The sequence below is a fragment of the Argopecten irradians genome, chromosome 15 (genome assembly GCF_041381155.1).
Source record: "Argopecten irradians isolate NY chromosome 15, Ai_NY, whole genome shotgun sequence".
In the NCBI taxonomy this organism is placed as follows: Eukaryota; Metazoa; Mollusca; class Bivalvia; order Pectinida; family Pectinidae; genus Argopecten; species Argopecten irradians.
The window spans coordinates 555,549-574,358 of NC_091148.1; the positions used below are offsets into that span (position 1 = coordinate 555,549).

Here is an 18,810-nt window from a genome sequence, read left to right on the forward strand (position 1 = left end):
TCTTGTGCTTAATTATCATAAAGCTCAGAATATCTGTAATTTCTAAGTATCCAAAAATAAACTAAAAGCAACACAATTTTAATTCTGAACAATATTTTAATTGCATCTGAAATATAGATATGTTCATTAATATATGTTGTACTATGGAATACACATAATACAATTTGATAAGCACATGTAATTAAGACTGTTTCCTTATTTCATGGCCATTATTGCCATACATTGAAATTATAATTCCATGGCCATGAAAAATGGATGAATTACCAACAATTTACATTTTTCATGGGCTAAAAATTCATGGCCCATGAATTTTGATCCTTTTAAAGGGATTTTCATTGCCAATTACCATGTATTTTTAATTCATGGCCATGATTGCCAAATAACTATACTTCATGGAATAATCATGGCCATGGAAATTGGCATGAAAATATCCTTGGTTTCATTGCCATGAATTTCTGTGATAATGTTAAAACCTTATTTTCATGAACAGTTTCATGGCATTTTTCTTTGAATCCATGCCCATGAAATATGATCCTTTTAATGCTATTTTCATAGTCAGATTTCATGGGATTTTCATGGATTATTTCATGGGTTCTTGTTCGTGGCAAATTCATGGGCTGGCATACAGTAGTGTCAGCGCTCAGCATACAGGGAGAAGAACGACTGGTTCGCCCGTTGTTAGTATAATGTGACCGGGTGGTGTGTGTTGCTTGGTGTCTTCGGTAGCATGCTTCAGTGATATAGCACTATAAAAAGGTCAACAGTTCCACTACACAAGAAGACACAGCATGAATATACCACAGTCTCCCAAAACACGCACCTCGCACAACATACACGCAATGCACCGCATACATTGGAGGACGTCCTTACATGGCCATGGCTGTTAATAGGACGTTAATTAATCAAACAAACAAACAAACATCGGATATTAAAACCAATATTTAATTATAAATTGCTTTTGTAGGTGTTTCCTGGAAACTGGGACAGTAATACAACTGTCACCAACACGCTGGAGAAAAGCGTGGACGCTAGGTTTATCCGGATTATATCCGTCACCGGACCTGGCCACAGTTCCATGAGACTGGAGGTAAAGGGATGTCCTATTGGAAACTGTATGTCGAGTAAGTATCGGAACTTTTAATAAGACATTTCCAGATAGTTCATTCAAATGAAAAAAAAACACTTTCGCCATGGTTCTCTTAATTAGATTCAGACATTTTTTTAAAACTTTTGAATCTTACTTATTGTATAGCAGGTTTTAATTGTATATAGTTTTACGGGTTATACGGTCGCCTTCTAGCTTTGCGCTAGGGGAAATTTCCCTTTATCTCAGTCGGTAGAGAAGCAGATCAGTAAATCCGGAATTGGAGATTTGAAAGCAACAGTTCCACTATACAGAAAGATACAACACGAACATTCCGCAGTCTCCCCAAACGCCCACCTCGCACTTTGATGACACTGGCTGTTAATATGACGTTAATTAATCAAATAAACAGACAAAAGGGTAAAAGAGGAGTATAATTTGAAAGCACATTTTCAGCAAATATCCGCTTTTGGAGCTGCGCCCCTTTGTTCCTAGGGGCTGACCTGTCTCATTTATATAGTATATAATTTTCCTCCCAAAATGATGCTTCACGCCATATCTGGATGCAATATACTGAATTGTTTAGGAGGAGTAGGGTTTAAAAGCTAAATTTCGGTAAAATTACCCCTTTTGGGCCCGCTCCTCTGTCCCCAATGGTCGGACCTACTTCGCTTAGATAAAATATGATTGTCCTTCCCAAATGATGTTTCACACGAAATATTGTTGTAATTCACTCAAGGGTTAAGGAGATGCACAACGACGAACGAAACGCTATAACAATAGGTCACCCTGACCTACAAATAGCAATATTACTGAGTTACAAGCTATTTGATATTCTCTTATTTTGCTTTTCTTTTATCAGTACACTATGTTTTACTATCTATAGGTACTTTTTTCAAATGGAAAAAGATACTCGGATCTACCGGTGACGTGTTCCCTGTCCTTGAGGAGATAAACGTTGTCAACCAAGGATTATGTGGCCTGATGTGTTATAGACAGCCAGACTGTGACAGTTTCGTCTTCGATATTGGCTCAAACCACTGCTGGCTACTGAAGTCGACTCCTGACGCGCTATATACTACAGTGGACTTCGCAAATGTTTGGTACTTCACGAAACCTTGACTATTGTTATCATCTTTTATGGATATGGTGTTAAAATGCTTTCTCAGGCTATTAATTCTAAGCCAGTTTAATTAATTTCCTATGAAATTAATGTTCATAAATTAGTTTTTCCTATATATACTATAGTAAATTTGACCCCCGTCCCAGGGGAAAATCTGAGATCCCAGGGCAATGAAATTCACAATTTTTGTAAAGAGACCTTCCAATCTATGAAGAGTGTCTGGTTCCGTCGAATATGTGAATTAAGAAGAAGATTTTTGAAGTTTTAGCCTATTTTACCCCTTTTGGCCCCGCCCTTAAGGCCCCTTGGGGTCGGACGGGACCAATATGAGTATTTGATTCTACTAGTTTCAGACGAAGATTTTTGAAGTTTTAGCCTATTTGACCCATTTTGACCCCTGGAAAATTTGTTAATAGGATTCAATGGCCATCTCATTGGGAAAAATCAGACAAAATTTGACTAATTTTCGATTATAAATGACCAAATAATGCTCCAAAATATGTTTTCACTATATAAACTAGAGTGAAATTAACCCCCTCCTCAGGGGGAAACCTGAGACCCCAGGGTCATATAATTCACAATTTTTGTATAGAGCCTTGAGAGCTACCACATCAGTGGATAGAGAAGAAGATTTTTGAAATTTTAGTCATGGCACCCCTTTTTGCCCCTCCCACAGCCCCTGGGGATGAGGGGTCATATAATTCACAATTTTGATTGGCCTTATGCCTTAGAAGGTTTGTGCAAAATTTCTTTAAAATTGCTTCTGTTGTTTTTGAGAAGAAGTCGAAAATGTATATTGATTACGAACACACGACGGACGACGCATGACGAAGGACAAAAGGCGATTAGAATAGGTCACTTGAGACTTCGTAAAACACACGTAAATAAGTACATCATTGAGGTTGTTATAAAGATTACGTCACCCACAACATGTTACATTCATGTACTTTATGACCACGTTTTTCACCGACATGCTTTACATACGTAGCATGCAGGTGTTCAGAGCGCCGTCCGTAGAGCAAGATAATACATAATGAAAGAAACTCGAAATTTGTTGTTGATTATGTGTGTAGTAGTAGTTTCTGCTTTTTAGGGTGACTTTATATATAAGGTGCGATTCAGGATGGTGTCCGTCTTCAAGAGGGACCAGGGAATACGTTTCAACAATTCGCTTATAATCAGTTACCTTTTCACATGTTTTTTACAAATTGATCATTACTTTTAAATATTTTCCTAATAAATTAGAATCAGACGCGATATATTTTTATCGAGCAACCACAAATCATCGCCATTGGTAAACCTTTTAAAAACTGTTAAATATAAATTGAGTCGAAAAATCTCTAACTAATATTTATGTCTCATATATTAGACCAATATTAGAATATGGTGATATCTTGTTTGATAATTGTACACAATAGGAAGCATTACCTCTTGAATCTATTCAATTAGAGGCTGCCCAAATTATCACTGGACTGCGTAAGGAAACATCTCATTATAAACTTTACTCAGAACTTGGCTGGGATACACTTGCCACAAGTTGCAAAAACATAGACTTGTCATTCTTTATAAAATGTTATCAGGAACTGCTCCCTCCTATCTAAACGCATTAATTGAATAATATTTCAATAATGAAAACCCATATTTGTTAAAAAAATGAAAGATTATTGCAATTCCTTTTACAATACTTTAATACTAAAAACCCATATTTGTTAAGAAATGAAATATTGTTTGCAATTCGTAGATCTACCATTTATGCTTATAGCTTTATTCCAAAAACTCTGAAAGAACATAATGAACTTGCACTTAGATTTGATTTAACCAATATAACCTCTATTAACCAATTAAAAAAAATTTCTAAACCAGAATATTACTGATATCACACCCACAGATGATTCTAAGTACAAACCTTTTTGAAATTCAGACAAAAGGACAGATTATATTCTGATATGTCATTTACGGAACTACTGTAGTAACTTAAACTTTGATCTTGATAATGATCACTTAGCAGAATCACCATTGTCCGAGTGTGGTAATGCATATGAAACCACTGAACATTACTTCTTCTCCTGTAGTAAATACAATGAACAACGCAGAACTCTCCAAAATAAGTTAATAAATTTTACCCATAACCACTTTGACATTCAAATACTTTTGTCTGGCTGTAATTATTGTAATAATGAAACAAACTTGAATGTCTTTCAGTGTACACTAGAGTTTGCAAGGGCTACACAGAGATTTCATAACGTATAACCACCATCATAATTGTTTTACTTATTGATTCTTCCTCTTGTACTTCTAAATTGTATGATTCATCAATAACTTTGAAGAATTGATTAACTAATCGTGGAAAAAGATAACAAACCTTAATTAATAAAATTAGTGTTCTGAAAAACACTTCTATGATAGCATCTGTTCCGATGGGCATTTATCATTTATTATTTATTAGTTGTAAATTTTACGTATTATTATATAAATTATAGTACTATTTAGAATACATGATTGATACATTTATCTTAGCTGCATATCTGTTTTATCTTTTAAATCTATATAAACATAAATGCAGCAGCCATGGTAGAATTTCTTAATCCCATTGGTGGATGAGGCTTATTAGCCACATGGACTTTATCTGTAATTTCCTCATGGCTGCTGCATTATCATTTCTTTATTATCATACTTTTTGAAAAACAAAATTACTATCTATAATCTCATTTATAATACCTCATTTACTGTCATGACTTCATATGAAACATATACTTTCAAATGATTTCAAATACCCTTTCATGTCATTTGTATATATACATTTTGTTACCAGGCAGAGAACTTACATAGGCACCGCCTGTTGTTTGATCCCATTTCAATTTATTTGAAATAAAATTTTGCTGAAATTGAAATTGAAGAGACTCACTAGAAATTACAGATTATAAATGTTTTGGGTTTTTTATTATGTTGTGTCCTTCCCTTACATGTCAATAAAATGTTACAAATAGAAACTGAAAAGTTCTTCTGTTCAGCAGCTACGAAACTGGTCATAGTGAAAACGGTCATTACCAGAGTAATGGGGTTTCTGGTTTCGAATTTGTACAACAGGACGATAATTCCTTTTAATATACAGGTAGAATTTCCCGCTGGTCTCGGATGCATGAATATATTAAACCCAACCAGACAAGTACAAGACAAACCCAGGTAAACAGAAATAAGCGGATATGGATCATGGCAGATGGAGTAAACTAGAGGAGTAATCGGTCATCTTATTATTGGCATAATACACAGCACAGTCAAAGTATAAAGTAGGGCAAACAACTTTGCATGAATACAAAAGAATCAAACAGACTCAAAATGCTCACCTTTTGTTCAAATAATAATTAAAAGGATTGCATAATAGGAACTCTCCAGTAATTGTTTGTTTGTTTATTTAACGTCCTATTAACAGCCAGGGTCATGTAAGGACGGCCTCCTGTGTATGCGGTGTGTTGCGTGTATGTGTGCGAGGTGCGTGTTTTTGGAGACTTTGGAGAAGGTCAAGGTCATTCAACAAACTATGTAGCCCTTTTTCCAGCATGTCACAATTTTGATGAAATTCAGATTTTCTATCTACGCGTAAGTGAATTTAAAAACGGTCACTGTCTGGATAATTTAAATAAAATTGTTTAAAATTTAAATATTAATTGTGTCCTTTTAAGTTTTGACGCAACGTGTTACGTAAAAAGACACGACTTTTTACGTGGTTGTTAAGGAGTGACAGCAGTTGTGAATTTTCTTACTTTGCTTTGTTGTCTTATTGGCCCAGTTTATTCCAACTTATTGTGGTTGCTGGTATAAAAGAGGATCTAGTACTAGTAAGACTATAATAGTATACGTATAATTATGTAGAGGACAACGGTTCTATGACCTACTGAGTCTGGTAACAATGTACATTGGTATGATGACGTCATGTTGTTATGGTTTTTTTTTTTTTTTTTTTTTTTTTTTGTATAATAAAGGAACATTCTATCTTTCCTGTCTGTCTTTTAACGTTTTTCATCCGGTTTCAAGGTACAACGGTTGTATACTTGCATGTACGTCAACCACGTAACAACCCTTGCGGCTTCTAATTGAAGTTTCTCTAACATATCAGTATGAGTATTAGATTGACCAACCCAGAGTTCACAGAGTATACTCAAATACAGGTAAAATGAAACTGGTTTATCATTTTCGTATGAGTTTTTCTGTTATCTAAGAATTTCAATTGTTTTAAAGCATTTATCTTTTAGACGCACTACTACAAATGTTTTCAACGTGATCACCCCATTAAGCATGAACACTTAATATTGCCCCAAGATGTCTGTAATCATCAGAGAAGCTCAAACATTAACAATACTTCTTGAAATATTTGAAATAAACAGTTTAGATTGAATTAAATGATATTCTCCATCTCTTAGACCATTCATTTATTATTTGTAGATCCTGGTTCAGTAGCTGTTCGATCTCATTAAATGAGTTGAAACCATAAAAAAGGATGTGTCATCATTCAGAATTAAAAGAATCAGGACTGATATAATCTGTATTTTTTAAAGTTATCATGTGTCGACAAGGTTTCTTCCATAACACTTAAATGGAAAGTCAGCAGTACTAGAATGAGAAGACAGTGTTCCTGATATACATGTACACGGTCACTGTCAGTGTTTACGTCATCACTTCAATGCACTTAGCTGTAGTAAATATGTGTAGTTCTTCCAGCGACGATTGAAAGCCATGCCAATGTGCTTGTTTTTTGGGGGGTTTTTTGGATTTTTTTTACTGTTTTGACTCTACATCTTTCTTAAAACCTAAGATATTTGGTTTTAGGTCCGTGGCACCTAGCCACTATCACTTATCCTTTTTAGTTTCAATGTAATATTGTTGGACTTCTCTTGCAAAATGTAAAAAAAATGTAAACAACCATTGTTGATGATCTAGACATTTTAAGCGCCCTGTTAATCCAGATATTGTAAGGGTCTAGTTGATCTAGACACTGTAAGGGTCCTGATGATCTACACATTGTAAGCGCCCTCGTGATCTACACATTGGCAGCACCTTCGTGATCTAGATATTGCAAAGGTTCTGATGTTCTAGATATTGAAAGCGCCCTGATGATCTATACATTGTAATCGTCCAGATGATCTAGATATTGTTAAGTCCTGTTGATCTAGATCTTCCAAGGGTACTGATGATCTAGATATTATTATTGTCCTGATGAACTAGACATTGTTAGAGTACTGATATCCTAGAATTTGTAAAGCTTCGGATGATCTAGATATTGTATGGCTCCTGATGATCTATTCATTGTTAGGATACTGATGATATCGATATTGTAGCGTACTGATGATCTAGATATTGTAAGCGTCCTGATGATCTCGACATTGTAAGCGTCCTGATGATCGCGACATCGTTAGGGTCCTGATGATTTAGACATTGTAAACGTACTCATTGTCTTGATATTATAAGCATCCTGATGATCTAGACATTGCGAGGGACCTGATAATCTAGACATTGCGAGGGACCTGATAATCTAGACAATAAATCCGTTCTGGTGACGTTGACATCGATGACACGCCATGTCTATAAATCAATGATGAATGGCTGTCCTCTCCATTTAGCAATTAACATTATCTTTAGAATTAATATCGCAACGCTATTGTTATGGACCAATGAACAAATTTAATAGATCGTAAAATGTTCAATCAATATCAGGTGTTATCTATAACTAGATCTTTACATCATTCGTGTTGTAAAATATGAGAAGATGTACATTTCAGAAAAAGGATTAACGGGTTTCGACAAATATTTATGTAACCAAAAAAATATGCTACTATTATGTTTTCTAGAGTGTTTGGCTAGCGGATTCAACGTTTAAAAAGTCGACATTTACGATCATGCAACGCTCTATATGCAGGGCATATACATACACAAAGAGGCCTTGACCATGCAAATGGCAGTTATAAATTGTTTCTAGCAGACCTGATATATACGGAGGGAGGACATTCTTAATGATACCAATACACATTTTTTAGCATTATAATGTTATCGGTTATAGTGAGAATAGTAATTAAGAAAAATGCTATGATGCAAGTGCATTCTCATAAATAGGCATGTTTTAATGAACTTTGGGTTTATGTTCAAGTACACATACATGTAGGAAGGGAAATTTACCATAGACATACAAAATATCCTTAGTTTGAACATGAGCTTAAATCTATATGCATATTGAACAATTATCATCAGAAGTATTTGACGTCACAATATGACAATTAAGTTTGTCAATGATCGGATTTGAATGGATACTGACAACAACGCTGGCAAAGCAAGTTAAACAAACACTTACGATTTGTATTTAGAGGCATTGTCATAGGAAGCAGGGAAGGCAAACCAATAAAATTGAACAAACGAAGCAATGATTTGTTAATTTGATACTTTGTTATCCCTGTACACGTATATCCACAACGATACCAAACACGGTTCAGTAAAATCTACTAGACCGTGACGTTAGTAGTTTCGATAGCCACTGATATTGTTCTACTAGCATTAGTCGCTTCTCACCATGAAGGTTGTACTACAAGTCCTTGGATTTCTTTGTACGGCGAATTTATGTTCAGGTAAGTTGCGTATCATGATTATATATATGAGTATCACATTATGCTGCATGTTATACATAATTTCTAGCTTTTTGATTGTAATGGTCAAAACGTTGTTGGTGAACGGACAATGAATAGTATTGTTGTTTATATGATTTATTGAATAAAATATTTTTGAAAAAAAACATATAACATTATAATGTATGCCCTATATATAACATTAATGCAAAATGAGCGAAATTAGGCGTAAATCTATCTGTTTCCCCCCATGTGTATATTGCAGCTGACTGCGACCCTTGTGACTACGACTTGGTGACTGGGCCGTACGGAGTATCTGACGAGGCGTTCTCAGCTTCATCCACCCATTACACCTGCCCTATACAGTATATTAGGTTCACCAGTTCTCGTAGTTGGTGTTCGGCTCACGGGGGAGTCGGTCACTATATACAGGTACGTGTGTTTACATGTTCGCTGTAAAAGGTCTGGTTTGCTCAATGTCAGGTGAACGTGTGGGGCGTACGTGTTGAATGTCTTCGGTGGTATGCTTCAGTGAGATAGCACTATTAAAAAGGCGAGAGTTCCACAACTAATAGGAAACACATGACGAATATACCGCAGTCTCCATCATACCGCAACAAACTGCATACATTGTTTACCTTCCCTAACATACTCTTGATTAAGGTTTTAATAGGACATTAGTTTGTTTGTTTGATTAATTAACGTCGTATAAGCAACTGGCCCCATATATCTGCTGTGTTGCGTGTGTGAAATACATGGTGCGTGTTTTAGGGGACTATAAAACCCTTTCATATGTACACATGGAGGATAAGGGTATTCCACCCGAGGGATCATTAATGTGATAAAACCCGAGATTTGCCGAGGGCTTTCCACATATTGTCACCCCGAGGGTCACATTACATAATTGTATGCTAAAACAATACGATATTCTTAAAGAACATATCCGTTTTCGGCAAACTGTAACTGGTCAATTAAGATTAAGTTTCACGGTATAACGTGGCTTGTTTCAGGTTGAGTTTAAAACACGTTCTACGCTGACAGCCATACAGACGTTGGGAAGGGCGAATTACAACCAGTGGATAACATCATACAACGCCAATATCAGCATAGACGGAATCAACTGGAGTTCTATCTTATCAAACGGCGATGTTAAGGTAACTTCAGATAATTATGTCTATAATAGTTCATTGTTTATGTACTACTGAGAAGTTCCAAAGGCATTATCACGAATTGTGTAGAACGTACAAGTACCTGTAAACTATTTTGAAGATAATTAAAACGTTGTACGTTGTTATGATTATTTGATAAAATATGTTAATTCGTGTTTATTTTCGAAGTTTTAGTTTTTGCTCGACAAGACCGCGAAATAAAATCTTCCACACTTTGGATTATTTTCAGTGTTATATCCCAAAATATCACCTACCTACAGCATTATCTATCATGTCGAGAAATTTAGTCATCTGGTAAATATTGGTAATTACAAATTAATATTAAAACAAAGCTGACGTTTTTATACATATTGTTTTTTTTACATTGTAGGTGTTTCCTGGAAACTCGGACAGCAATACCATTGTAACTAATACACTGGAGAGAACCGTGGACGCTAAATTTATCCGGATTATATCCGTCACCAACCACGTCCACAGTTCCATGAGACTGGAAGTTAAGGGGTGTCCAATTGGAAATATGTCGAGTATGTATTGGAACCTTTAATGAATTGTTTGGAAATGGTTTGGACAACTTTCGTCATTTTTGCCTAAATGAAATTAAAACTCTTTAGATCTCTTGATATTATTTATTATTAATATCTTGTATTTATTTATATTAATATGGAAGGGTTGTAATATAGGGATAGCGTCCCCTAAAAAGCTCCGTTCTTTACACACAAAAACATTGTAGAATTACTTTATATCGCATATCAAAACAATTTGTAGTACATATTTCAAAACATCTTCTAAAATTATCAATAACTCTTTAAATCCATATACATCATACGTTTTGGTGCGTGTTAGTAAATTTAATAACTATAATTTATTACAATATATTGTGCAATTAAACCTTCAATTGAATAAAAATATATGTTTTATGTTTTTTTCTTTATAATTATACTGAGAGTAAACATGTACGCCGTTGAACGAGGGCCCTATTGCCTTACATTAACTACAATATCTTTCAAGGAATTCAAGTATGTGATATTCTTTGGAGAAAAATAAGTCCACGTAAATCAATGATTTTAGTTCATTGTTATCTTGACAACTCGTGCTAATGTGATTGTTTGTTCAATTAATCAACGTCCTATTATCAGCCAGGGACAAGGACTTTGAATTTCTGTTATTTTGCATTTCATTGATCATTACAATGTATTTGTCTGTCTTCAGGCACATGTAACAAATGGAAAGCAACTCGCGGATCTACTGGTGACATGTTCCCTGTTCTCGAGGAGACAAACGCAGCCAACAACGGATTATGTGGCATGATGTGTTATAGAAAGCCAGATTGTGACAGTTTCATCTTTAATATTGGCTCAAACCACTGTAGACTTCTACAGTCGACCCCTGATGCGTTATATACTACAGTGAACCTCACAAATGTTTGGTACTTCATAAAATCCTGAATGAATATTCCGCAGTGTCAGCATCTATTACGGAGATGTTGAGAGGGGGCTTTTGCATTATAGTGTTGTTCAAAATGGACCAATGCCCGAGCCTATATCCATGTATATAAATATTTTATACACGTAATATGACCGGGTGCGGTAAACTGTCCGGTGCAATGTACTGTGGGATAAGTCTGGTGGTATGCGTCTGTGAGATAGCACTAGAAAAGGGGAAACAGTTCCACTCTCGCAAAGCGACGCAACACAAACATACCGCAGCCTCCCAAAATATACAGACATTATTACAAACACATTGCATGCAAGGCAGGCCGCCCGTCATTATATGATCCTGACTGTTTTAATGACCAATGCACAAAAATAAGGTCATCTTGACTGTTTTGAATATTGAAGCTCTCCAATACCAAAAATGTCTACGAACAACTTGTAAGTACATACCATGTTCATAATCGACACGAACAATTAACATAACAGAGCGCTGTCCGAACAGCAAGAAGCTGCGGATAAAAGACTTTTATTAAATAGCCATGATTTCAAGGTGTGTGGAAGCGTTGTGAGATACAACTTGTATCTGCGTATTAGCGATACAAGGTGATGATCATACTTCAAGAGGAACCGGAGATAACGTTCCAACTTTTCCTACTTACATTATTTACCTTCTAATCAGACGCGATATATTTCTATTGAGCAACCACCTTTCCATTTCCATTACAGATAATTACTGTCTGTTATTTGGTTATATATTACTGTTCATTATGTGTCTCTTCCTTGGATTTCAATAAAAAGTTAAAAACTGAATCTGAAATGTTTTGATATTGAGATGCTACAGGCGGAACCGGTCATGGTAAATGTGGAAATTATTAAGGAAAATATTAAAATTTGTTTTTACGATGGTGACTTTTGGAAATACAGTGTGATGTGTTTTTGGGTCAAAAATAACTTGTTTTATTCTGTCATCTGTCATTCCTTTCATTACATGAAAACAAACTTGCAGCACTGGAGCTGAAGAAGAACGTTAAACTGTGTTTTTTTTCATGACAGCGGATCTAGTGGCAATATTTAAATCAGAATCGATAAAAAATAGTTAGTTGGTCTCATATCAGGATAAGGTCAGAAATGTTTCAGCATAATCGCAGTAACAGATTTTGAGAAATTTAGAATGTGTTTTCAAGATGCCAGCCGTGATTTGAGATCGACCTAAAAATCCAACACTTGGTCGTGACCATGTTACGATCATTTCAGCATTTCATGCAGATTTCACTTAAAGAACTGGAATTTGTCAAAACGTTTGATGGTTGGTAACTACACGGGTCATTTAAGAATGTGTATACAGTCTTTTGCTACATGTTGCATGCTAAACGCAAATCAATGGAAGTGTCCTGATGACGTATACCATGGAATACTCATATTGAATTAGACAATGGAAACGTACCAATAACCTGACAATGGAAGCGCCCTGGCAACTTAGACATTGCAAGCTTCCTGATGACATAGACAACGAATCCACCCTCGTGGCGTCAACAATTCATTTCTATACATCAGTACAGAATGGTTTTCCTGTCCATTCATCAATTAACATTATATTTTGAATCAATAGCACTTTGACTATGGACTGATGAACAAAATTGATAAATCGTGACTGTATATAATATAAATGTTCAAACAATATACCATGTAATCTTTCTTCACACAAAATATGTAAACATTATATTATACTCCTATTTACACATTCCTGCTGATTGTCCAGGAACCATCCCCGAGTTGAATATTGATCGTCCATGGACTGAATCAAAAGGGACCACTAGTTTACGTTAAACATAGAAATAAAGGTTTAGGGCACAGAGACGAATGCGTTAATGCGCACTTAATAAGTGTTACTTTAAGCTGTCTGCAGGTCTTACTCCGAACTTTCAAATCAATCCTTATAGTTCAATTTACTTAAGATAATCCTCAAAATTTACTTTGGGACTACTTTGTCTATGAAATCATTACGCCGTCATCTCAACCATTCAGAAGCGACGTTACAAACGACGACGCCATTTTTTTACTTTATGGACTGATAACGTAAAATCGTAAGCCAATGAAAATGCTCGTTACAAGCATAATTGATTATTATACATAATATATACAAATGATTTGATCCTTGTAGTATTCAAAATACATCGTATCAGTCTTGTTGTTTTCTTTAATTTTCTATTCGTCAATGATTTCTTACTTGCGCTATATCTTTTTCTATATATGTGTTTAATTATTATGTAGCATTTGTTGTGTAAGTCGTCTTTGTTTAATACGATAAAATATCTTAAAAACAATAAACAGTGTTTAATTAAACGCAGCCGTAAATTAAACGTAATGAAATTAAATGTACAAGTTTTCCACTTTTAAAAATGTTGTTTGAATATTTTGACAATTGGCGCCAATAGAAAATTTAAAAGTCGGTGACAATTCAAGGCCGATGTTATCGTGTTTCGTTACTGTGGGATAGCACCTTTAAATCCTATTATTTATGACTAATCAATTTATAAAATTTAAAGTTAAACAAATGTTAAGTATATTATCAAAGCTATAGATACAAAATAAACCCAATAATCCACAGATTTAAAGCTTTCGAAGCTTTGTGTGAACTGGAAACCAGACGTTTAAATGCCTAATTGAGGGGAAATACCTGTCCGTGTTGTACCTGTGCGTGTTCGGCAGGAAATACATCATAGTATACCAAATTCAGTATTATCTATTAGTTTTGAATTAAGTCTTGTAATGAATATTATATTTAGCAGCAGCACATCTATACTTTGGATTCAAACTACACTGTACCATTACTGTCGCTGAACCTATCTGTGAACGCCGAAAGTGTAATACAATAACGACATGTATCATTAGTACAGGATTAAAGACAAGTTTCCGCGGCGTCGAGAACAAAAATGTTTTCTCATGGGATGGTTCATTTACAAGGGGCCAATTATGACTTGAAGGGCACGTGGATTTGGATGTTATAATTTAAAATTTGTGCCTAAGATGGACGGGGCATTCATATGTATAGATGTATTCGCGAGGACCGACGATATGTCAACACAAAGAATTTCAATATTCTAAGATTGATCAAATTATCGTTAAAGTTTTATTCTCTTTATAAATTAGTACCCGGTTTAGTTTTCATTACCGACAATAAGAATTCGGGAAGGTCAGGAAACTCATGATCTATACATAAAATCAACCCTGATTGCAGTTCAAGTTTGGAGATACACCCACATGTAATGTACGACTCGTAGTACTGTACGAACATGTAGAAATATTCATCTTACATCTCTGGTATTTTTGGTATATTTTGTATATATATTGAAAGGTTATAATTTTGTCACATGCATAGGCCTATCACATCTAATTTTTAAAAGTAGGCGAATGTTTGTGACACAAGGAAAATTAAGACGTGGGGTTTGTTTAAATTTTAATACCTCTCAATTTTGACCTGAATAACAATTTGCTATTACAAATTGAAAACTATCAACTTAGGATTTCTGTAATAAACTGGTACTAATTACAATGTATGTGATAAATGCAATATAAAATACATATAGGCTTATAATTAGGTACCGTTAACCCGTCACGAACTAATAATATATGAATGTTAAAAATGAAAGGTAGATACGTATACGAAAAACCGTAATGATTTATCTTATAAACCGATACAATAGTTTGCCAGTTGTCATTATAAAATGACTGAATGGGGTGTGTTGCTTGTTGTTTTAAGCAGCATGACCACTATAAAAAGGACAACAGCTCATAAGAGGACACAACACCAATATACCGCAGTCTCCGAAAATACGCACCGCACACTACATAAACGCTGCACCCCGCATACATGGGAGGCCCTGGGGTTAATTAAACAAATAAGAGATTAATCTGACAACTTAATTTCGTTTTTAAAAGTTGAGACCAAAACGCAACAGTTTCAAGATAAGGACTTAAATATCTGAGATTGGAGGAAAGTAAGTTTTATCACAGCAGTTCCCTTTCACAATAATTATATGAAAGGGAAACCTGGAGACCTTTCAGGAATGCATATGTATATTTCATTAATTTGATTTTAATTGGTTACATAAAACAAGTCTTCATGATTATGTTCGCATCTAATATTAACACATAACAAAGTTAATGGCCATGTCGAAACATAATTTTTCATCTTACGACATGTTAATAATGGAAATCAATAAGAAATAAACGCGTTGGCGTGTATTCTGTGAAAATGTGGATTTCCCATGTACCTGAAAACTGTATATTACCAATGATTACTGATGCAGTTATTTGTCAATGTCAAAGGTCACCAAATCATGACCTCTACTAGTATGTTGTGTTGTCAGAGCCTTTATGATACGGAGAGAGAATCTATGTATTTAAACAGATTCGCTTTACCTTGACTTCTCCGTTCGGTAATAAAGAACTCCAGGTCACTCCATCCATAGTGGTGTTAACGCTGAATGAAGACACCCATTGTCCTATCGTTAGGTCTGCTCGTCCAAGTCTGTATCGCGGTACGAGTCGTTGTTGTCTGAAGCTCAACCTAAACAAAAAGTCGAACAAATGATGCTACACCGCCGACAGATTGTATTTTTGAACTATCAAAAACTAAAGTGGGCGAATTAGTATTTATCTTCAGTTTCAGATGTTACTTATTTACATATCTTTCACTATTAAAAGGTTTGAACTTTTTTTTTTACTTTAAAAATGCTTCACGTTGACGAATGACACATTTTCTCTATCAAAAGTGGAGCAGACAATAAGTATTATTCTTCAGTTACAAAAGTTTCGTACTTGACACCATTTCCATCCTTTAAAAGTTGGATCTTCAAATTTCACTTCAAGGTAGAGGGAATGGGACAACTGGTTCGCCCGTTGTCAGTACAAAGTGACCGGGTGGGGTGTGTTACTTGGTATCTTCGGCGGCATGCTACAGTGATATAGCACTACAAAAAGGGCAACAGTTCCACTATAGTAACACACACCATCCGGTCACATTATACTGACAACGGGCGAACCAGTCGTCCCACTCCCTGGTTGCTGAGCGTTAAGCGGGAGCACAAACTACCACTTTTATAGACTTTGGTGTGACTCAGCCAAGGGACAGAACCAAGAACCTTACTCACAGGGACGAACGCTTAAGTACGCGATAACGTCTTGACGTATCTAGCCCCGCCCATCCGTGTCTCGACCAATATCTGCGGTGGAAGTGCATGTGGAGAAGGCAATTTCCGCTTGCCGTTCTATTTCCCATAGTCATCCGATATTGCCTTCTAGCTCTTAATTAAATGATTTACCTGTAAATAGGCTCCGATGTCATTATCATTAACACACCAACCACGACTGCTGCTAAACCTCGCGTTCTTTAGCAATTTAGACATGAACAAAATGAAAATTTAGAAATGATTTTAATTTTTGAGGAGTACAAAGGATTTATCTTTTACATTTCGTAGATGAAATTTTCACGTCCACCTCAGTAAATTGTGGAAATAGTAATCCATAAAAATAATCGATTACAAAATTGTAGAAATTTAAATATAATACGGTTATAATAAATGATGTGTAACTCACCATAACAAAGTCTCATGAATATACCGCAGTCTCCCAAAACACGCACCTCGCACAACATACACGCAACACACCGCATGCATGGGAGGCCGTCCTTCCATAGCTGTTAATAGGACGTTAATTAATTAAACAAACAAACAAACAAGGCCTCGCCATGGAAAAGAAACCAAGACAATTTAACATCGTCACCAGTGTAGCTTTGTCCATAGTAATACCAAAGATTAGCATACTTCTTGTTCGAGCTCTCAAAATTGGATTATTTCTCTCGCAACTGTACAATTAACAAATTTGACCTTGCTCAACTATTCAGTGTGCTTGATCTCCCTCTCTGTCTAAACACTGTGTTGCCTCTTTTTGTGTTTCAATGAGTGGTGTCCTTTCTATTAGCAATTATCCATTCACTATCCTCACATTACCTTTTACAAGTGACTTGTGATTTTTCATAAAAAGAGTTCTTTTATTATTGTGGAATTATATGGTATTCACTTGAATTGTAAGGATGGACCTGAATACATATCTTATGGAGTTAACAACAAAAATCAGAAAGTATCCTCGTCTTCTCTGGTCTTTTTATGAGAGTAAACGTTGATTTATCTGATTTCAGTTTTTTTAACTCTATATCATCAATATATAAGCACGTTAATTATTAAGCCAATAAGTTTAATCGTTAAAATCGAAAAATGCTTAAGTTCTAAGCACTTTGGTCAAACGTCAGTGACAACCCGGAATCACATAACAACGATACTTTATTTATTTAACATTACTAGAGGAGTGTAATTTCCTTTATTATTTGTAACCAATTTCATTATTTTTTACACATAAGTTTATGTTTGCTCAATCAAATATTTCCGTCATTGTGTCAGAATATATTAACAATTCTTGGTTATTTTTGTATAAACACTTTACATCTCTTCATTCCATGACTGTAGATTGAGGTTATTAGGTTTTGAACCTGTATAGATTTATATAGAAGTTGATTTTATGCTTGTTAATACGAAATAGCCTACTTATATCCATACGCTGACCATATCACTGAGAAATGTAGTGCTTAGTCAAATATTTGTAATTTGGGTCACAATATTAAATAAACACTCCCAGGAAGTAATTATGATTCTATAAAAGGTAAATACATATTTAAAATAAAAGTACGGTGAAAGCTTGAAGAGAAAACGAGGAATACATATCTATTGATCTTCCTGGTTTTGTTAAGGGTTCTATAATAAATAATGCGGCACGTCCATGATTTAATAGCAATGGGTCTAGCGGTTTACAATTGTATGTTCCATGATTTCATACGCACAAATGAAAGTTTTTTTTATAACGTGTCAAAATTTCCGCTAAATTATGCCGCATATAACTTTTAAAAATGCTCCACCGGTGACAGAGCATAAACGACTCTCATCATTTGAAAATTAATAGCCGTTTACCCATGTACATAAATGTCTTATTAACACAAAACATAATATAAATAATTCAGTTTGCTTTTGCTCGAAGCGCAATCAGCACTTCATATAGGGCATGGCACTATGGAAATTTTTCGGGCCGATGCAGTCAATTATTTTTTAATATTTTCAGTGGGTGATATAGAATTCATAGCTCTTTCAAATAAGCTGCATTTTCCACAATGAAACGAAACATCGTTGTTTTTAAAGTAATTCCGGACCCAATTTTAGTGAAAAATTGCATCAAAATAGTTATGTTTTCTCTTTTTTTTCTGAAAACAATGATCTCAAGAAAAATCGATTTTTAAGAATTTTCATGAAGATTGACTTATTTGCAATAAGAAAAGCCAGTAAAA

General features: G+C 35.0%; 2 protein-coding genes across 2 annotated transcripts in view; both read left to right on the forward strand.

The window, feature by feature from the left end:
* Positions 1-2,206, forward strand: part of LOC138309593 (uncharacterized) — a 46,322-nt gene extending 44,116 nt beyond the window's left edge. Inside the window, exons 4-5 of the mRNA XM_069250815.1 lie at positions 965-1,121; positions 1,971-2,206. Of these exons, the coding sequence (XP_069106916.1) occupies positions 965-1,121; positions 1,971-2,206 (393 nt within the window). The remainder of the gene's footprint in view (positions 1-964; positions 1,122-1,970) is intronic.
* A 6,557-nt stretch (positions 2,207-8,763) lies between these two features.
* Positions 8,764-12,254, forward strand: LOC138309594 (retinoschisin-like). The gene is made up of 5 exons (XM_069250816.1): positions 8,764-8,818; positions 9,081-9,247; positions 9,826-9,969; positions 10,355-10,508; positions 11,194-12,254. The coding sequence occupies exons 1-5, from the start codon at positions 8,764-8,766 to the stop codon at positions 11,427-11,429; spliced, it is 756 nt and encodes a 251-aa protein (XP_069106917.1). The 3' UTR covers positions 11,430-12,254.
* The last annotated feature ends 6,556 nt before the right edge of the window (positions 12,255-18,810 follow it).